Here is a 22,739-nt window from a genome sequence, read left to right on the forward strand (position 1 = left end):
GATGTAAGGTGCTTTGAGATTTTCATTTTGAAGTATATATTTGCAAAATCACATGTCTGTCTGGCCTATGCTGATACTCGAACAGGAATCGCTGAATTATCACATTAAGACACCAGATGTAAAGGACTAGGTCTCTTATTTTCCCTTCAGTCTTCACAGTCATCGTCTGTCAGAATCTCTAAATGACTGACAAGGTAACGGGAATTGCAAGTTTACATTATTTTAATAAAATCTGTTTGATTAACCTTTGACCGGTTCTAAATGCATCTGCAGTGTTTATTTTCACGTCAAGGGTTGCACACCAAGTGGAAAAAACGCCAGGTCGTATTTTCAACACATTGCCAGAGTCATCACTGATACCGTCTGCATATTAGGAGCTGTTAATTGAAGTCACTTTCGTTCTCCAGTTAGAGAAATCTCAGACAGTTACCCCCCCAATCTGCAAGTGTACGTTGCTGGGCTGTTTAATATTTTCTAGCTGAATAGTATTGGTTACCTGTTGTTTCTAGATAAAATAATGAATTCCTTTTAGATTTCCTTGTGAATTAATCCAGCATAGTAAAGCTTCAACCAAGGTGTCTGTAAGTATATTACATTGACAAGCACAGTGGAAATTATTTATTGAAAGAGATTAAAAGGTTTCACTCTTCTGAATGTGTGTGTGAATATAAACCCAGAAAGAAGAATTACTAGTGACTGTTAAGTGTTTGGTCCTGAAAGCTGTTTATTTGAACCATGATAGGAATGTTAACTTGACCTTTTTTTATTTTTTATCAAGACTTGATGATTTTTGTGTGGATTAAAACAGGTTGGGTTTAAGATGTTGGATCTCTTTCGTTCACGTCTCCTCCACTGCTGTGGAAACACACACTGAAAGCTTCAGTGATATTTTGTGCACCATCATTTATTCCAAGTCCGTCGACTCCTCTTGTGGCCCATATCTCTCAGCACTCTGTGTCCATCTGTTTCTTAAATTAAAACAAAGACTCCATGAACAATGATGGGTCGGTCAAGAAGAGCTGTCAGCGAGTGTCCAGACCTCCATTCCTCAGCAGCCACACACCTTCAAAGCACACATGAAAAACCATTTAAGGGAAAGGCGGACTGAGAAGAGAGTGAAAGGAGATCGTGGGGATGCAGAAACATTTTCAGATACTGTTATCTGTCCCTTCCACGTCACACATCGAATGCTTATAATAACAACAATAAAAGCTGTATCATTCCTCTAAGAACTTGCTTAAAAAGATCGTTTAGAAGATGTATGTCACTTTCAAGTTTCAAGGAAAAACAAGGTCACCTAGTCTTCACATCATCTTCAGAGAGACTGCCACCAAAAAAGCACACCGTCCTCTTACATTCACAGCATCAGAATGAAGGAAAGCCACATGTTCAGACTTCCTATCGTTCTGTGGAGGCAGAATTGAAATGAACGCATAATGCATGCAGTGAATTCTGTATAAATTTGCTCAAGGACAAACTGTCTGTTAACTATTTCCCAAAGGGGATTCAAGGCTGTGTTCACTTCCCTTAATGTCTGTCACGTCTTAATAATCCAGGCCAAAGGACACAATGCATATTTAGTGGGAAGGTTACATTCCTAATGCCCAGGTCAAACAGCCATTCCTGGTCCTGACACATGTGCTGGATAGATCTGAACCAAACAGTACATGTGCAAACTATTTCAGAACCTCTTACCTGGGGGTATTGCGAATGAAATTAACTTCATTATGCACAGACTGCATTTTGTATTCTGAATGAAAGTGAACAACAACCACGAAAAATCTGTTTATAACTGTTTCAAATGTTTGATATAAAAACGTCCAAGTTAACTACACTCTACCACCTGAAACAAGCATAGCTGCTCCACGAAAAGTCAAATGTGGAAAACTATTGCTCGTTACAATCCACTGCTTGGGGGCTGCTTTTGAAACCAAAATAGATCTGGTCAAAGAGAGGACGGGATTTCACTCAAATAAGTAAAAACATGTGTTTTGCTGCTCACTCCCCACGCCACTATTCTACGAATGTAAACATCAATGTACATAATGAATGCAGATCCCACTTCAGCTAATGGTCTGTCTGCACAACGTATTACTGAGAAACCACAAGGAGCAGAGCGAATGAACTAAATAAATACACCCCCGCCCCCACACCCTCTCCAACCCAATAAAACCTCATCCTTGGCCGTAGAAAAATGAAAATCGAGACCCACACTTCCTTCAAATAAAGCAAACAAACCGACAGATAAATACCCTAAAATGCATTTTCTTAATTAAATAATATTTTTCCCCTCTTTATAGTTTAGTAACGTTAAAACAAAATGAGCTGTGATCTCCCAATAGCCTCAACTTCCTCCTCTCTTCCTTACAAGTACTTAATTATCCTGCAACAGAACACCAGCAGAAAAGACTGAGATGCAAAGGGCTAAACACCAGCATGCGATGTATATACACCCCAGCACAACAGGGCTGTACAAAAGAGATTCCGTTCAGTAACAGATTATATGTGTGTATCAGGTCTGTTGATCAAAATCCCAATTTGTAGTCCTTTCATCTCTCCATAAGAGCATAAAAAAGTGTGATTTGTTATTGTCCAGTGTGCTGTGCTGTTTCATTCCACATTGTTTAGACTTGCGTTTCATGCCTGTGCTGCATTTTTGTACTTCCTTCTGGTCATTCCTCACAGCTGAAACAACATATACAACATTAGCCACAATTTGCAACTTATCAAACATGATTGAATCTCGATATTGTGCTTTGGTTGAGGTATTTTTTTTTACTGTAGTGTGCCAGAAATGTGGACCCAGGTTGGATGCCAGACAATGTAACGCAACGCATGGCGTATACAGCCCTTTGACTCACCATTTGTTTAGCTTCGATCCACGGCCATCGTGTTCGCCTTTGTTGAGATCAGCTGTAACAACATTTAATCAGAAGTTTGTGCATTCTATATGTATATTTTTTTTCATGTCAAAATGGAAACCACGTGGCTGACTAATCTGGCGAAGACAAACAAGGCCGAGAACGTTGCGAGGACGGCGTGCATTTTTGTGCAGTGAGCCGAGCAAGGCGCTTTGATGATGGAGGAATGTTGCTTACCCTTGGCTTCCATCATCTCGTTTGAATGACAACTGTGAAAAAAATACGAAAATAAACAATTTCCATGAAATCATTTTGAGCTCCAAAATTGTGGAAAAGGAGTTTTTGGCAGCTGCGTCAGTCAGAGGAGTGTAAACCTCAAAGGGACTGCTAAAGTATCGAGTTGAGCTTACTGGAGTGCTTTTTTAAACATCCAAAATACTGATGGACTAACTCTCATCTACAATAACAAGTCAAAAGTAAAGCATCGATCACTTTTTTACAATATTTTGGATACTGTGACAACTTCTTGTTTCAATCTACTAGATCATCTCCCTAAAGCGAGATGTTTTCACTGTTAATGTTAACAAGTTGGCAGACCAATGCATCCTGAGTGTCTATGTGGTACAGAGCTGTTCTTTCACTCTGGGGTCTAGAGATCGTATTCAAAAAGGGATGTGCTTGTGTATTTGTAATAGTATCTGCAAGGAAAAGATGAGTGTACAGTTTGGTGGCTTGAGGGCGTGGATGTGGCTCAGGAATTAGTCACACGAAGACAACTGGCTCCTTCTGAACGCTTCCCACAGCCGCTTACTGGGAATATGTTTGACCGTTCAACACCTTACACCAGTGTAGCTGTCAGGGGAAACCTTACTCAGCAGAGGTGACTCAGATAAAGCTGGACGCCAGTATCTGTGGTGTAGATCCTGCATGAGAGAGAAGCTGGGGCAGAGATTCAGAATCACAGATGTTCAGTTGGGTTTCTCGAGGGCAGTCAAACAAACCCAGCTTCGTTCTCTGCCAGTGAGGGAACACTACCGACACATAAAACACCTGAGGAAAGATCAGTAAGGTTGCTTGTGCCTTTGCTGTCATAAAAAGCTAATCTCATGACGATGAAAATCAGAGAGTATTCTGAGTGCTAATTGTCACTTCAAAAGAGATACTTCATACAAATAATAAGTACGTACAAATGTCACGTGCAAAGTATATAGGCAGTGCATAGATACATCTAATAATGACCTTTGAATCCTTTGTAGATGTTAACCAAAAACAGTCCAACACGTGCATGTGAGCGCCTGTGGGTTTGAGGGGATTTTCCAGAATCTCTGAAACATCAGCTCAGCCTGACCCTCAATCTTGAGTCTTAAAATTGTTCCTCGGCTGCTCGGCTGTTCCTCAGTCAAGACTCTCAGTGCGTCAATCAACCTTGACCAGACAACATGTGGGAAGATGGTTCTTCAAAAACAAAAGCCTGGCTGCTCACTTACTGAGACAAACACTGTAAATCCCTATTTATTTTACATTTTTAATTGTCGTAATAACTGCCAAGCTTTCCCCTTTCACGTCATCAGTCCACTCTGAGCAGGGTGGGGACACTACTGTGTTTATATTGCGGCTGTAAATCATTTTACTAATAAATTAAAGGCTAAATGACTTCTTGCCCTTAGCATATATCACAGGAGGGAATTAAATGAAGCAATCTATACCCCTGAGGACAGAAGAATGCTTCTGTTCATAATAGTGATTTGTAGGTGGCACACCGGACGGTTTTCTTCAAAAAGTAGAAGTCAAGACTGCAATCAGTTACTCTGGAAACAGGGATTAGAATTACAGGGGCTAACGAGGACTGGTCTTTGGTGTCGTACTTTTGCCCCCTGTGCAGGAAATGGTATAAATACATAAAACAAATATTTCTGATAATGACATTTACCCTAAACTGGGTTCCACAATGTTTTTTTAGAAATATCAGATTTAATGGTATGTCTGGTAGGACAAAAATAAAAGCATGTTACCTTGAATTTGAATCTGCATCACTTTCAAACTGCAAAAGCTTCATATTTAAACCCTGTTTGTTCTCCATTGGAAGAAAACTGACAAGCAAGGGTATGAGTTACAGGTGTTTGATGTCTGTGGGTATAACATCCAGGAATAATTATTTATGAAAAAAACTAGCAAACAACTGAATAATGTTTAACTGTGGTGGCTGGGATTGAAAAGCAACTGAACCGAATTAACATGTAAGTGAACCCGTGTCTAGACATCTTGAACCCTGATGATGGCAGCAGATTATGAAGACTAATTATTTTCCTCAAGTTAGAGGAGACAAGACTGGTGTACCCTCTGAGAAATTATTTAAACAACACTGGACTGAGGAAAAAGATTAAACTAAGGGCAAGAAAATAATACGAAGATTGGTCTCACAGCAGAAATGTGTCTATTTTAAGATGTGCTGTATAGTTAGACTAAAGTTAGAGATAGTAAACTTTACAGGTTGTCACAGTGGATTTTCAGAGCAACAAAGTAAAACATCAAACATCAAAAAATATATCAAATCGGCTCAAATTAATTTTATTCATTCCAATCTGAAGGAGTTCAACATTTACTCTGGGGAGGGAGGGGAACCAACTCAGATCCCACTACTCAGAAAGGACCCAGACAAGTGTCAGAGCTTCCTGATAAGCTGCCAACCCCCGGGACTGACAGTAATCAAATGTCCCACCGTCTCTCTCCACAGCCCTCACTGCCGACCTCATCACAGAAGAAAGTGACCGCAAGCCATGTGGACGTTTGACACGGAAACTCAGTAGGCCCGGTCTGACAGGCCAGTCTGATTGTGACCTGCTCACGAACCAGGAGGCCCGTGACGTGACCCCTGACCTGCTGCTCCACTCACTGAGTTTGAGATCCCTGAACCGGGTTAGAGTTAGATTTCTCGTTCACCTCGTTCACACTGCATAAAACATTATAGCATTTGGTATAAACTCACTGACTACCATGTGTTTAATTCGGCACTGTGCCAAACGCATGCTTTCACCATTGCATCAACCAGATTAGTATTCTAGATTTTAGATTCAGTAGTTTAGTGAACTACTGAATAAATATGTGGCAGTCAATATCATAAATAAATAAAACCTACAAAAAAACATAAGCAATATAAATATGAATAACCTCTCTCTTTCTCTCTCTCTCTCTCTCTCTCTCTCTGTTTAACAAATACTGTGTGTCTTCATGCACATATTCACTAAAGGATTACCTCCTCTCATAAATCAGTATTTTAACTAACAGGTCACGTCACTAAACCCTGACTGATAACAAACTCAGTGGGAGGAGTTGTGCAATAAAGAGAAACAGAATGAATTTCAAAAAATGCTGTTTTATGTGCAGTCACTCTGGACTCTCCGCAGAGCTTCATTACAAGTACAGTGAGAGCTTGATTATTTACAGTATGGTGTTCAACCTCAGGCAATGCCAGCCCATTCACATCCTTTAATCCCAGCAGGTTTCAGGACTTTGCCAGTCAGTAAAATATATAACCACAGCGCTCCACGTCTGGACCACACCCAGCTGTTTCCCGTCTGAAAAGTCCCTCACTGAACTACCTTGGCAATGATGGCGATTTGAGACTAAAAACTATGCAAAAAAAAAAAATGAATAGAATTATTTTATGTCTGCTAGCAATGATCACTTTATTAACATCATGTTTCTCAGGCAATGATTTTGCTCTTCATAAAACTACACCAGAAGACGCAGAAGAAAGAAGTGGAAGGAGAATGTAAGGCAAAAGGACTTGTGTTCAAGATATGTAACTCAGAAAGCAGAGGCGCCTTAAACACAATAAAATAGTTTTACTTGAAAACGCTGTCAAAAATATTTCGAAATCATGGATGTCAATAAACCTTTGATATGATGAAATGCCCCTTTTTCAAGCCAAGAGAGAAGAAGTCTTTGAAGGGAATGGTACAGGTCAGACTGCTGGAACACTTAGCTTTTTATGACTGTTAACATTTGGACACGTGTGCTGGACCGCTCACAAAGAGACAGTCCACAGGCTAATTATCTCAGCCCATATAATCCTAATCAAGTTTCTAGGCAGGACCTGAATCCTACGCTGAAGGCCACTTCCAATAAATACCTCCCTCTTTCATGTTTGGGGTTCAAAGCCTGCCGGGTCTGGAAACTCTGACATGGGATGGAAGGATCGCCAGATTCAATTAGCGCTCCGATACAGGCTGCTGTAATGTTACGAGTAAACTGATACAGATATTGCGTCTGCCAGCCATCCTTTTTAACATGATCTGTTTTTTTCCTTCTTTTTTATTGGGAACCAGCAAAAATGTTGCTCAAAAATATTTTTCTATATAAACAGACTTGAGTTGTAGTAAAAGGTAATATAAGTTGAATTGTTTTGCTGGTAACTATGCTTGCACAAATGATTATCACTCTTGTTTAGTTTACACGTACAAGGAAGTCACGTTTCTGTTCAGGATTTCTTTTTTTTTTGGTGTTGTACCTATACTTTCTGCTGAGTCAGTGCCCTCCAAGGGGAAATTCGGCTATTTCTCCATTACTTTACTGATTTTAATGACCATGTCTCATTAATGCCAGAGGGGAAATCTCACAGCTCTGGCTAAAGTGCTTATTTAAAAAGAAAACACGTTAATTACCATCTTAGAACGGACAAAACTGAAATATTTTACTTTATAGTTCGATCAAAGCAACATCAGGTGGCATAGCACATGAAATCAAATTCAAACAATATAGTAAATGAAAGCACGTTTTATAGCAAAAGAAAAAGGTGGCTAATCTTTAATTTAATTTCCAAATTGAACATCAAATTCCTTCAGCTCCATTCCTTATCCAAATATCATGCACAGAATAATGTCTGTGGGTCTACTTCTTAATGTGTGTTTTTTCCTGACACTGAACACTGTAGCTTTATAGCTAAAGTTTTTGTGTGGAAACATATCAAGGCAATGACAACTCAGTGAACATGTGTCAGCGATCTCTGATAGATCCACAATGCAGTCTTAGACAGACCCGGCAGTTCTGGTCTGCTACTGATTTTGGTTGAACTTCTTGAACTCGTCCGAGCAGCTATTTTTATTTTACAATGAGTGCTCACTGCACTAACGCAAAACAGACCGTCACTCTCACACACCGTCCTCCTCGTCGGTCCAGGACTTGCCAGGATCTTTCCCACAACAAATCAAAACGCAGACTGTACTCCTGAAATAGGGCTGCGTCAAAGTGGGATCCGTCCGGGGTGTGACTTCCTACTCAGATTCCCTTAAGCTCCCAGCAAAACTCATCAAGGGTAGTGTTGACTGAGAATAAGCAGCCGTGTTGCCTGTCCAGTGTGGAGGTTTATGAAGAAGTACAATGTCATAGGTTAGTTCATTTATATACCAGCCAAGGTATGTGATGCTCTATGTGATATATAATGTGATATACACAGACGGGTGACAAATTATAGGAAAAACCTGAATAAATGAGTGGAGGAACATAACGAATGCAGATGCCTCCAAACAGGTGTACTGCGTGATACAATTAAGCAATTAACATCCTATCAGGCTGTGTGGCATGTATACAAATGCTGAGCAGGCCCAGCTGACCTCGATTTTGGATCAATATGGCAAGAGGAAAGGATCTAAGAGTCTTTGAAAGAGGGGTCATTATTGGGGCATGAATGGCAGAGCTTCAGTCACAGACGATCAACTGGCTCATGTTCTGGACAAGTGTGCGAGTGCATGTGTGGCGACACCAAGAGAACGATACAGGCCTGCCTGCTGGACCCCTACAGTGAGGGGGTCCGGAGGCTCTGTTATGCTGTGGGCTGCATTTTCCTGGCATGGTTTGGGTCCACTTAGAGGAAAGGGTCACTGCAAATCATTACAAAGTTCTTCTGAGTGATCACCTTTATCCTATGGTGACACATTTCTATCCTGATGGGAGTGGTCTCTTCCAGGGTGACAATGCCCCATCCACAGGGCACGAGGGATCACTGAATGGTGTGATGAGTATGAAAATGATGTGAATCATATGCTATGGCCTTCGCAGTCAGATCTCAACCCAATTGAACACCTATGGGAGATTGTGGACCGACGTGTTAGACAGCGCTCTCCACCACCATCATCAAAACCCCAAATGAGGGAAGATCTTTTGGAAGAATGGTGTTCATCCCTCCAGTAGAGTCCAGAGACTCGTAGAATCTGTGCCAAGAGCATTGAAGCTGTTCTGGCGGCTCGTGGTGCCCAACACCTTACTGAGACACTTTATGTGGGTTATTCCTTTAATTTGTCACCCGTCCGTATACAGAATACTAAGTTATAATTAGTTATAATATAATATAATAAAGTTTATATTCATAGCTTATGTTTATATTTTGTTTAAATACTGGAGGAAGACATCTCTTGAACATACATATTTAATATTAGGTTTTTAAACATCACATGTAGCTGAAATTATGTTTTGATTTAAGCTTAAGTAAGTTATTTGAAATCTATTTGAAGTCTCCAGAGTTTTAATACTACTGGTCCCAAATCTACAATCTACCAGAGCAAACGACAACGATTGTTTACCCAACAGAAACACAGAACAAACACTCAGGAATGCAGTTACCTCAGATAACGAGGCAATTAACTTGTTTCTGTAAACTAATCCGGGACCTGTCAGCCTGCTGAGCCGCTCACAGACGGTACCACAGTGGCCCACCGGCTGCGTGGGTCAGCTGATGACTCACAGCTAATATCAGGTGGAGCCAGGAAGCCGCGCTCGGCCTAGTTAGCTCAACAGGGAGCCACTCCTCGGCCCCCTCACATTTCCTAATAACAGAACCATGTTTCAGAGGAGAGATCCAGTTTTCAAATGCTTTCTCTTCTTTCCATTTAGCTAGAGAGAGATAATGACAAACAACATGCAGAAACCTGCCACATAAAAACTGATGATCTTATTCCAGGTCTGAAGGGAATGTCCTACTGAGAGACTGAGGAACTGAACCTTTTCACCCTGGAACAGAGGAGACTGTGTGGGGACTTGATCCAAGTCTTCAAAATCATGAAAGGCATCGACCACATCAAACCAGAGGAGCTTTTCCAGATCAGCAGGGACACACGCACCCGGGACACAAATGGAAATTGGGCTTCAAGGCATTCAAGACAGAAAACAGGAGACACTTCTTCACACAGAGAGGCGTCACAATCTGAACAAACTCCCCAGTGATGTGGTTGAAGAGACAATTTGGGAACATTTAAAAACAGACTGGATAGGATCCTTGGATCACTTAGTTATTAATGGACACCAAACGAGAACAATGGGGCAAATGGCCTCCTCTCGATTGGACACTTTCTTATGTTCTTATGTTCCCTGACCTCTCAGTGACATCACTCTAGATGTTAGCTAACCCTAGCGCGATTATCTTAGCTTCCAACAGTGACTTTTTCGGCCTGGTGGTTTCGGTCACTAGAGACCAGTCTGAGTGAGTTCCCCAATTGTCAAAAAACATTCAGATTGCAATCATTTTTTATTTAGGGCACCAAGGCAACCATGATTATAGGTCAGAATTGCCACATTTTCTGTGGTTTTAGCCTCATGTGAAGAATGAAGATGGAAATGTTTATATAACTCTTAATTTCACCCCTTTAATAGGCTGATAGCTGACATGCTTCAAAATTCTTCAAAAACAAGACATTCTCACTAGTTTATCCATTGACTGGGGTTAACAAGTAGCTCTAATATAATAAAATGACTCTACATTATGATATTTCTCATGAATTAATTCGGGTGGTGTGGTGCTCTTTTATCCATATCTGTGTTGTCAGACCACATTATCAGACATGCTGTGGGATATAATATGGTAATTGTTTAAAGGGTTCCACCCAAGTGACCACAATCTTCATCTGTTCATTTATATAATGTAGATTCAGATCAAGATGTGCTGAGCATGAGGTTGGATACATTTTTTAATGAGGCAGGAAAATATATATCATAAATTGGCTAAATTTCATTTATTTTATTAATAGTGCATTAGGCTAGACTATTTAAAGTGTCTGGGAACAGCTGACCCTGCTAAGATGGATGATTTCCAAAGAAAAGCACGTTTTCTGAGAAATATGGGTTAATTCGGGTGACAGATACAATAAAATGAAATTTGCTACACTTAATAGACTTCGAGGATACACAAAAACCTTTCGGAAAACAAAGCCGTCCCTCGGTGCGAGTGCAGTTTGGCTTGGAAGAGAATGGAAACTGATCCTTCTTTAAAACATTGTTTCAAGTTTTTTCGCGGGGTTATTATTATTGGAGTGTCTACAGTTTAGTAGAACTTGGTGAGGCTCAATGGTTTCCTTCAGGGTTGAATTTCTTCTTTCCTGTCCTTCCCTGACACAACACTGAGTCATGCTGGGCTTTGCCTTTAATGACAGTCTGAGCAGCTCCCAGCCAGGGGCTCACACCAAGGAAATGAGCCGCTTAACAATTCGGGAAGAAAGACGTGTTTTTATTGAATCCCAAACGAAGACATTCTCTCGCAGAGCTTTCCAAGGCTACTTACCATGTTTGAGCAGAAAAAGCACGGGCCAAAACTAAACGTTAACAAATGCACATTGTTGGTGTGTTTCTATAAGGCTTCAAAGCTGCTGATTCTTTTGTGTTTTTCTTGTATGTGCCTAGTAGAGACTGATGATTTAAGTACTTTGAAAGCAATGTGTTGGGCCTTAATGTTTGTCAGCCTCCACACACTGCGTCAATGCGATCTGTTTGAACTTTGTTTCCTCAGATCTTCCTGCAGGTCTTCTTTTGTTCGTTTATTTTCCCACTTAATTGGCTCTCATCATTTTTTTTTAAATGCAAATATCCAATTCAAATTCTGTTCATTCACATTACAGAGACATTTCTTTAAAAAATTAGCTCAGTTAAAGTCCCCATTTTCCACACAACTCTGATTTTGCCCCAAAATGCCTATAAACAACAAAACCCATATCAAGTTGCCTAGGAGTGTAAAAAACAAAGGCATACTTTTATTGTTTCAGACGGATGATTGGAAGTTTGCCGTTTCCGTAGCAGTAATCCGGATGACCCATATCTCATAATTACCAAAGATGGATTATAGAAGAACGTCCCTCAGGAATGTGTGCAGAGAAATAATTACTTTCTAAAATGAATGATACTAAGGGCAATAGAATGAAAAATATATCGGCATCATCATTATTATTAATACGAAGCATTTTCCAGTAACAGGGAATGTAATCTGCACAATCTGTTAACACAATTGATGGAGGTAATACAGGGTAAGTATTTTCCTTCACTATAAACAAATTGGGGAACAGGGGAGCTGGGAATATGGACAGGTGTCATCATTTTCTGTTACATGGAATCACTGTTTCTTGCCCTTCGTTTGGCCAGACTGATTGTCATGTTTATTTCCTTATATGTTCACTTACAGAGTTCACATAAAAACCTCCAAGCGAATCTCGACACAAACCAGGGGGTTCGGTTTAATCCTCGAGTTAAATTTTATTTTTCTGCACCTCACAGATTTCAAAAAACAGTAGACTCTGTTTCATGTCAGGAGGTTAGCACAGCAATACGCCACTGGCAGTCTTATATATGGGCTTGTGCATCGGGGCCGCTTTAACAGATTTATATCGTCGGCTCCCACACCATATTAATCATCGCACAAGAGCTCACTTAGCTCTCGGAGCGGGCGCTTCAATAAAAACGCCAAGATGTCTCGAGACAGGCCCGGTGTATGTGTTCAGGTGGTGGAAAAACAAAGTGAAAACAATTCAAAATATGAGCATTACTGGCAGCAGTCCCAACCAAAAAAAAGAGAGAAGAAAAACAACTTGGAAAAAAAAAAAATCCCAAATGTCATCAGCCTGCGGGGGGAACGGCCAGGAGAGCATGAGTCGGATAGCGGTGCACTTCTCACAAGCAAAAATAAAAGTGAAATTTATCAGTCTGCAGAGATTTTCTCAAGCACAATGTTGAACCCTGTCCAGTGGCTCCTCAAAGACCCCGACAAGATAAAGTAAACGCTGCTGAGCCCCCCGGTGTTAGTCCTGTCAGGTGATGGGAGCTGGGAGCCAGGTGCACTAAAGACTCCGCTGGCAGGACACTTTAGAGGGAATGTGCTCTCGAGGATTGAGATTTATAGGGTTTATCAAGGCGGGAGATTTACAGGCAGGGACATACTTTCATTGCCTGAGACTCCTTTACAGGACGTGACATTCTCACAAGATCATAAACACGCAGCTCACAGGCAATGGGAAAAGACGAGAGGGGGCTCTGTGCAAAAAGTCAGTATCGAAAGAATAAAAACTTTATTTTATGATACAGTAGAATTACATCGAGGGATGTGAAAGCCCTACGATGTCATAATTCAGGTATTAGCAAAGAACAAACACTCTTACTGACAAATTAAGTATAACATATATAAAATAATTGTTCTGGTGTTTAGTTTCTTGGTAAGGATTTAGTATTATTATAAAGTAAAGGCTATTACTGATTAATGTAGTCTACTGCAATCTTAATTACTAAGGTGTTTTTCCAGTAGAATATAAAGAGCAAAACAACAAAGATTCACAGGAATAAAAGCATGTAAGCTCAGTCAACTATCAGTCATTAAAGGCATAAATAAAATCCCTGGAATGGAGGTGGAAGATTACTGGAATAAAACTGTTCTTCCTGGTCAAATATCTAGGGTCGATCGTTAGGGAACTTGTTACATAAGCAGCCATTAGATTAGCAGAGAAGCAGCAGCAGGAGCCAAAGAAAAGATACCAGAATAAGTCAGCAATACAAAGAAATGTTATAAATACAAGACCAGTGAAAGGAACTGAATCTATTCAGTCTTGGATTGCGGGGGAGTTTTATCCACATTTTAAACCCACAAAGGCTGATAAAACGCCAGCTCTGGACCCAAATATTTCACAATAAAGGGCCCAAGGACACCATGGCAAGTTGAGCTCTCATATCCAGAACAGGCAGCAGGAGGCACTGCTTTACAGCAAGAGTTGCAGGAGTCTGGAGAAGAAAAAATCCCAGTCAGGTGGTTGACGCTGACTCACTCGACTTCTTCAAGGACAGACAGGATGCGATTCTGGGAGAGTTCATTTATTAGGAACTAAATCAGCAAACTGAGCAGAATTCTCTCCCCCCTTGAGGTTTTTAAAGAACTCGCTCAGAATCCGTGTCATTCCCTGAAAAACACACTTAAAACGTTCCCACCATGTGCTTACAACTCATATGGCACAATATTGAGAGTATTTAAAAACCACATTCATTTAATACTTATCTGCCACCGAATAACTCGTTATTTATTTAATTATCGGTTGCCGTGGTGGGGGGGGGTCCGTGTCTCTGGCAGTTGGAGACCTGGGGACGGATACCTGCCAAGAGCCTGGTTTTCCTGGGGAATTTGGGTTCTGATTCATCGCACATTTCTGGGGTTTGGAACGGCCGTGCGCGTTTCCTGTACATGTAAAAATAGTAACCGTATCCCCTTGACCTTTAAGACAGAGAACTGAACAGGACATTGAGAAGCTGAAATGATTTAATCTCGGGCGCTTGCCGGGGGAAATGGATTGTTAAGGCAGGTGAAGGAGCGGGATTTGCACATTTTGGGCTTTCGTGTGATATCAGCGGCTGGTGGAAATTATATAAACGGTTAGGCAGCACCAGCAAGTGCGATCTTGGGCGACCGATGTCCAAACTGTGGGAACGGGAGTTTTATACTGATCTACTAAAACACGGTTCACACGCTTGACCTAGTTTTTCCTGCAGAAAATTGACTGATAACCACAAACAATGCTTCTCAAGTTGAACACGCTCCAGACCGAAGGTGTTTTTAAAGGCTCTTAGCTTCTTAAACTTGTAGTTATCTTGAATATAAACAAACGTTCGGCTTACATCTGGAATACATTTCGGCTCAAATTAATAAAAGTAATCTAAACAACACAGTGATGGGAGTTTTATAGATTGAAAACAAAACCTGAGTTGGATTTATCCCACATTTATTAAGGGATTGAACACAATCTGATTCATTACTTTGTCTTTTCTGTCACAATTTATTATAACAACTTAATTTTTCTCCCCCCCACACCTCCCCAAAGTCTTCTGGGCTCTTTTTGATGCACATAAATATGATCGCTATTAAAAATATAAAACTGTCATATTTAAAAGGGAAGATGTATAAATATGGCATGTTCATTGTCAACCCATCAGACCTATTCTGACAAAACAGATCTAATAATCACAAATATAAAAATGTTTAGTCAGTCAGTCATTCGCACTCATCAAACTCAGACAAAAACAGTCTTTTTGGCAGTTTTCTATACGAGACTTTGGACAAGAAACACGGAAAAAACTAAACTGCAAGTCTTTTGTTTAAATAACTTTATACGACTGTCAGTCTTGGGAGGCATAAGAGGAATGACAGAACGTAAACATTTCTAACTTGTTTAGAGAAGCCGTATTTCCCCACTTCGGCCTTTTCTTTCTCCGGCAGTGAAATCACCTTCCGTGTTTATTTGTTGGAGATCGCCGATGTGTTACTGTACTGCGGTATCCCTGTGGAAGTGGCCCGACTGACAGAAATGCACTTAAACACAGCGCCACTCGGCCAAGCGTACACAGGCAGGTCGCCAGGAAAGAGTGGAAAAGTCCCGTTAACATTTCTCAAAAAACAAACAGCGCTCTCTGGTGGACAACCACCGCCGTGCATCTCAAATCTCTCCCAACCCTTGACATAATCGCACTCATATCTGGTTCCTCGGTGTCACTGATTACAATGCAGCGCTGTACAGCGAAATTGAGTCTAACGATCGAGGGAAGAGTGAATACAAAAGCCTTGCAATATTAAAATGAGCACCACAGGTTTTCCCAGTTCTCCTCCCATAATCCTTTGCACCGGCATCTTTCCCAGGACCCTGTATCGTCTCCCGGGCCCGGCTCCTGGACACAACAGTCAGCTCGGTTTTGTTCTTCGTGTTGTGGCGGTTCACTGGACTGTGGCCGTCCCCGTTATGCCTCAATCCCGCCTCTTCTTCTTGGCACCGGGCGCCTTCACGTCTTTGTCGACGTCGTCCTCACTCGGCCGTTTCCTCTTCTTCTTGGCAGCTTTGTCGCTGGGCTCCCCAGTCTGCTCGTGAATCTCGTGTGGCTCCGGCTCCGGCTCAGGCTCCTCCTCCGGTCGTTTGTTCTTGTGCTTCTTCTTCTTCCTCTTTCCTTCGGCGACGTGTCCGTTCATGTTCGGGTCTCCGGGGGTCAGATCCACCTCCTCGTTCACCGGATCCTCCACGGGCAACTCATCCACACTGATCGCCGTCCCGGAGACCTCTCCGTCCTTCTCCTTGTCTTTCTTCTTCTTTTTCTTCTTCCTTTTCACCTCTGCAGGCTGATCCTCGCCCTCGCCGTCTGCCAGGTCCTCTTCTGGAATTGTGCTTGGTTGCGTTTCATTGAACCTGACAAGGAAAAGAAGAAATAAAATAGATTAACTTCAGATGAGGGTTAATGGAAAAATACTTTGAGATTTCCCTGCTTTTTCTGAAGTGCAAGTTGTTCTATGCTGAACTACAAAAGATTGAGATTAGTCATTTCAGTCAATTGCCAAATCTGTTAAAAACAAGCAAAGCATTCAATAAACCGACACTGCTATTTTTCTAAATGTTCCTCAGTGTTAATATACATTAGATCATACAAAGAGTCAACATTTTTGGGATATAATTTGATTAAGGTATTAAATTGAGAAAATCTACTCTGATCAGTAGTTTGGTGCCACCTAGTGGTGTTCAATTAAAAACAGAAAAATAAAGAAATTAGGCAATTTTATGTGTATATAGTCTAGATAAATACATAGTAGCCTCACTTAAATTAAACCTCACAAAATTAATCCTATAGGATCATCTGTAAAAAAGCATGTATTAAAAACAAGCATGTCAGACACACTGTGATATTGATGTTGAACCTCAAAGTTGCACCAATTCTGTTTCAAGTCTCACCAGAAAGCAAAATCATACGCAGGGAATGTGAATCTACGAATGCTTCCATTATCATCAACGGTAACAAAATAATCCATTTAATCCACAAAAGGAAGCACAGTCGAGGTTTCGTACCTATTTTTATCCAGTCTCCCTCTGATCAGGAGCACTCCAGCCACATCTGCATCCAACTGGAAGACCTCGAACTCCAGGCTGTCTCCCACCGTCAGGCCCAGCGCCTGCCACTGTTCAAGAGTCACCTGGTGGGGTTTGGGAACCGAGGCGTTGAAGCAGCCGTGGACCAGACACCCCACATGATTGACGCCCACTTTATTTATAACTCCCTACAGGGAGGAGAGGAGAGAAACAGGGTTACATGATTATCAGATCCTTGAAGCACGAATGAACATACTATTCTGCACAAACAATTAAAATCATCATTCTCTGTCACAGATATTAAACTTTGCACAGGTAAAAAAAAAAAAAAAAGTATTTTCTAATAAAATGTGTGAATTGTCTTATAATTATTCATTCAAATCCCCTTGGGTATAAAACCTTCTCCTGTCCTTATATTCTCAATACGTGTAAGTGTGAATACATACAAACATACCAGGAGCTTCTGTCCTTTCTTGGGTCTGAAAGTGACAAAGGCCGCTTCGATGTCCATGTGGATGTAACCCTGATCGTCGTATATATCTCCATGTTTACCCAAGATCTTAATGTTGTCGTAGGCAATCGGGACACCTTTCAGACTGAGGAAAAAAAAACAGAAAATGCTTCACATTGATACAATTCAGTGTTACAGGTCTGACAAGTGTTGGGAATCACTTTACAATTTCATGTCCATGTCCTGTCCAAATACGACACTCAGACATGCATTCCTGTAGGACTTTCTGAAATCGCAGCAGAAAACACTGATCTAGCAAATAGATACAGTCCCTGTGTAGGAACAGACACAACTCAAAGTCAGGCTTTATCTTGTATTGCTCGCTGCAGGATAATAAAAAGGGAATGCTGATATCATTCATATTTCCATTTATCACTTATGCTCTAACAAGATAAAGTACAAAGGATTAAATAAAAAGATCCAGAATAATTGTACTTGTGTGATTCACAACAACAACAGTAATTTGCTTCAGATGGAAGTGGGGCTGTGACACATGCAGTGGGGGGTGCATGTAGACCAGGGGGTCCCAACCCTGATCCTGGAGGACCCCCCACCCTGCTTGCTCTACCTTGCTGTCAATTACTTAATTGAATCCTTAATTAAACACATTTTCAATTTAAATTTTAAACAGTAGGGCTTTTAAGTATAATCTTGTATAAGGAACTTATCTTGTTCAGGAACGAACTTTTGATCAATTATTCTATTTAAAAAGTAAAAGTTAAGCGAATTATTACTTCAATTAAGGGTTCAATTAAGTAATTGAGAAGTCGGTTGGAACAAAACCCAGCAGGGTAGGGGGTCCTGCAGGACCAGGGCTGGGAACCTCCTCCTGTAGACTAATAAGCAAAGCCTCTCATACCTCTCCGAGTATTTCAGGAGATCGGTGTTCAGCTGTTCCTGGAGGCCGGTCTTCTTCTTCTTTAGGTACATTGGAGACAGAGCAACGTGTCTCCTGTGAGTGTCCACCACCAGGCAGGAGTACTGCGCGTTCACCAAGTTACAGGCGTCTGCGAAAGTTGGGATCAGGCACGGAACTGCGCTCCTCTCTCCCGGGTCCGCAGCTGCGCTCTTACTGGGCGGCCCGGAGCTGGAAACCGAAGCAGCCATGTCGTCCAACTTATTGGCATCTTCTCCCTCTGCGTTAGCCATGCTGCCCGCTGCCGTAAAGCAGTCCTACAGGAAAACAACGTGCTGTCGCGCCAACATTCTCAGCGGTTGTGTTAACGTAATGCTCGACGACAGCAACATCGCCGCCTAGTGGAAGGGAGTGCAATGACTTCTATCAGCTCTGTGGGTAAGTGACTGTGCATTCACATGTAAAAAAATAAATAACTTTAGGCATGTAGGGGCCGGTCAGTGCCATTAGTTTAGTTATTGTTAGACCCTTTTTTTGTTCGTGCAATTTTATTTTATTCGGTTGAGAGGCCATCACAGACAAAAGCAGGAGCTATGATGAAAAAATATGCATTATGAAGAGTAGTTTAAAACATAATGGGAGATTCATGAGAGGTGGTTGGTATGGTATTGCTTTGGCTGCAGTGAGATATTATGGTGCAAAAATAAGGTGTGAGGATCATCATATTTTTTTTAATTCTTATATTTCAAATATTAATCAATAAAGGGAATATCAGTCATCATATCTTCAAATGATATGGAGGCACCAGAATGCTGTATTTTTAATCCAAAACAGCATATATAGACACGGTAGTGTTTAGAAACTGAAATAATTAAATATTTAATGTTAGTTGAAATCCTGCATGGTGTGCACATAAAGTTATCTCTCTCTCTCTCTCTCTCACTGTGTGTGTGTGTGTCTCTGCTCTAACCACCAATAAAGAGTTTTCCAACTTCAAGTCATTACAAACAGAAACTCTTTAGTTGCAACTGCAGTTAGAAAGTTTGTCCCCTGTGACAAGGATGATGCTTCAAATCTGCCCTTTGATAAAGCCGTACACTGCAGTGATTTGACAATTAAACATTAGGTGAACTGATGGAAGTAAGCCCTACAGTAACCCTGTGCCCTGTGACTAAAATAATCACACTACTGCACAATAGCTGAGGTTAAAGAACAAACCAAGTTACAGTGGAAGCAGCTCCGTCCACAAGCAGTCTGCCTCCAGGTGATATATGTTCAATTGTGGCAGCTGATCTGAGTCAGCAATAGCCAGTCGTTTCTGCTGTAGCAATACATTTCTGCATTTATTTATTAATTTGTGTTCTTTCCCTGTGTTCGGGGAGGGAAACATTTATTTGCCAACACCTGCTGTAAGCAAATGAGTGATGAGCTATTGAACTGTATTGATTAAATTGAATCCTAATCTAGAGAGGATGCATATTTCAATATGTCAGAGGCAGAGTTAGAAGCAGTTAAATACAGATGAAAGACCACAGTTTAAATACAAGAAATGGGTGTGCTTATTAAAACCGACAGTTTGTACCTATTGACATTGACACCCTGGGGCGCTAATCCACATATTGTCATGGAATAACATATTTGATTAAAAGTGGCATTCAATGGAAGTCTAAAACAAAAGATTTATATAAGATGGTTATTGTTCTTCTTTTTCTGGCTTCTGTTTCTGAATATCTATACATGCATCTGCTTTATACATATATTTAAAAAAATCAATAAAGTATTATTCAACACCCTGCTTTTTACATTTTCCAAAGTGACTTTATTCTTGAGCTATGTATCAAACATATGGGCTTTTCAATCAACATCTGACACGATCGTTTATAGATGCATCACAGGATTGGTGTTGTTGTTTAGTGAAATAATAAGTAAACCTCAGAGTCAGGGGTGTGTTTATTCTGTGGATTTTGTTTCAGTTCATTTATTAGTTGTATTGTTATGTGCCATGTCTCATAGGCAGTAAGAACTTTTACTTTTATTCAGAACATTGAAAATCTAACGAACATTGTGGCTCTTCTTTGACATTTGGAAATCGGCCTGACAGATAACGCCAAAGAAATACTCACCGTATATGAACTGGAATTCCTCAGAAGCAAACTCGGTTACCATGAACACATTGTTTTCAATTGCACTACACACACGCACGCACACGCACACACATGCACACGCACACTCGCATTTGCACAAACTAATACTATCTTTGTAAGAACGGCAGCTAAGGATTGTCATTGGTGTCAGCATTGTGGGATTTCAGGCACACTCTTGCGCTTGGCCATGGCCCACTGTCTCTTCAATCTCACTTTGTCTGTTTATTGTTACAAGACTGACAAACTAAACCCATAAATGCCTCGCTTGTGTGAGATTGCCTTCTTTTAGGCCTGCCAAGTGCGATGTCTTGCCATGTGCTGTGCTTTGAATTGTCTGTAAATGGAGACTGACCTTTGGTGTCAGACAGGTTAAACCCATATAGCCTTGAGTTGTGTTTCAACGGAGTATATTGTGTAGCGGAAGTCTTCTGCAGGAGGCATTGACCCAGTGCTATAATAGTTTTTTTTTTTTCTACACACATTTTCTTTTGAGTTTTCATCCTTCTCACCCGTTCAGTCTCATGCTATATGTGTGGAATGGAAATGTACAACTTGCCCATATTCAATGTCTTTTATGAAGTATAAACTGATAATCCGGTGGAGGTGTTTGTTTTTGTAAGAGATGTAAGTGCACAGGGGGCGAATGCTTACACTGCAATGCTACAAGATTTGAAGCATCACAGATGAGGCATATTGCACCGAAAGCACTTCCAACTCATTTCACCACAGTGTTAAGATTCAGTTTTCATTCAGAGCACTCTGCTGCACTCCACTATAACTTTAAGGTTTGAAAATATCTGCGATTCAGTGCATTGTTTTGTGGATCACATCAGTCGCCGTGCTTATAACAACGCAATTTATTCCGAAATCTATCAATTGATTTTGGAATTCTGTACAGTAAAGGTCTCAAAATTGATTTTAAGCATATATGACAGTTTAATTGGTACTTTATGACAAAATCTAAGAGCCGCTGATCCTCTTGGCTGTAAGGAAAAGAAAATCTATAACACTAAGCATTCAAATCCCTCCAGTTTAATTCCAGAGGCTGTTTTGACAGAACGGGTTTTGTTTTAGACCTTTTAAAAACCGAAGCTGTGCCGAGAGAAGACCTATAAAACTGTACTTAAACCCTAAACTACAAAGCTTTTCTCTGGATTATTAAAAAGGTCTGCAATGTAAATCATAAGGCTGTAAGATACTTTTTTTTTCTTGTCCTAAATATGCAGTCCTTTACAACTTATTTTTCTCTCCATGATTTACTTTTTCTTTTGAGAAAAACAGTTGACATAGCCTAGTTATTTCAGAACGATAGACTTTGCACCAGAAATGGCTGTGAGAAAATAGTTTTTTACTTGTGTTTGTGTGCAATTTAATTGTCATCCCAGAGTAAGTAGTAGATGAGTAGTCAATAAAGGCCTTTGCTGCCATAGAAATGAAGTCCCTGAGGTATTGACAGACCATTCTTTCCTGGATAACCTCAGATTACTGTTCTGAATGGGGCAATAGAATCCGACCACAGAAATCATAAAAGGTTCCTAAGTGAATGTTACCTATAAATACAGCAGGTTTTAACCCCGTAGTAGGTTCAACCTGTAAGCGATACACAGAGTTCTCAATCCAGGGATCGTCTCTGTACTGAGAGTAGTCCTACCCTAGTCAAGAGTCTTTAAACGCATATTTAGGCAAGGCAGGTTATATTTGCAGACTTTTGCAAAACTTACTTACACACAAATTAACACTTTTCTGCAAAATGTGATGGGGGGGAAGATGCTGTACTTAAAATATTCTCATTGCACTTGATTTGCTACCCATTGCCATGTTATCCTCTGGGCTCAAACAGCGCCGGCGTGGATCGACAGCCGTCAGCATTCTGTACCGTCTGAAATAAATCTTATTTTGGCTCAACTCAGGAAAGTATTCTGAGCATGTCCTAAACACCATTTACTCAATTAACTAAAAGGATGAACGTGTCTCTCGTCGAGTGTTTGAGAGCAAAGCCGGGGGGGGTGCAGGCAACCTCATTACCATCCAAGCATTTGAAAACGGAAAAAAAGCATCACTTAGGTATTTCGCCTGTGGAGAATTGAGTCTGAACCCAGAAGGGCCTCCAGCTCCGTTTACCCAGCTGGGCCACTGTTCCCGTGCCGAGCAGCTTCCAGTAATCTGCTCACTGAAGATACCGTAACGAGAGCGACAAATGTTTCCACAGAAAGCAGAGCCCTTAAATTCAGTAAC

At 40.9% G+C, this 22,739-nt stretch overlaps 1 protein-coding gene across 1 annotated transcript; it reads right to left on the reverse strand.

Moving 5' to 3' along the window:
* Positions 1-13,156: 13,156 nt before the first annotated feature.
* polr1f (RNA polymerase I subunit F) lies at positions 13,157-18,693 on the reverse strand. The gene is made up of 4 exons (XM_066715565.1): positions 18,364-18,693; positions 17,448-17,589; positions 16,973-17,181; positions 13,157-16,321 (listed from the first exon to the last, which is right to left on the reverse strand). The coding sequence occupies exons 1-4, from the start codon at positions 18,651-18,653 to the stop codon at positions 15,889-15,891; spliced, it is 1,074 nt and encodes a 357-aa protein (XP_066571662.1). The 5' UTR covers positions 18,654-18,693; the 3' UTR covers positions 13,157-15,888.
* Positions 18,694-22,739: the final 4,046 nt, after the last annotated feature.

Source organism: Amia ocellicauda, chromosome 10 (assembly GCF_036373705.1).
Source record: "Amia ocellicauda isolate fAmiCal2 chromosome 10, fAmiCal2.hap1, whole genome shotgun sequence".
Classification (NCBI taxonomy): domain Eukaryota; kingdom Metazoa; phylum Chordata; class Actinopteri; order Amiiformes; family Amiidae; genus Amia; species Amia ocellicauda.

Coding starts and splice junctions, on each gene's coding strand:
- polr1f (XM_066715565.1), bottom strand. CDS start 18,653: ATGGCTAACGCAGAGGGAGAAGATGCCAATAAGTTGGACGACATGGCT. Junction 17,590..18,363: donor CTCCTGAAATACTCGGAGAG/GTATGAGAGGCT, acceptor TTTTTTCCTCAG/TCTGAAAGGTGTCCCGATTG. Junction 17,182..17,447: donor AGAAAGGACAGAAGCTCCTG/GTATGTTTGTAT, acceptor TCCTCCCTGTAG/GGAGTTATAAATAAAGTGGG.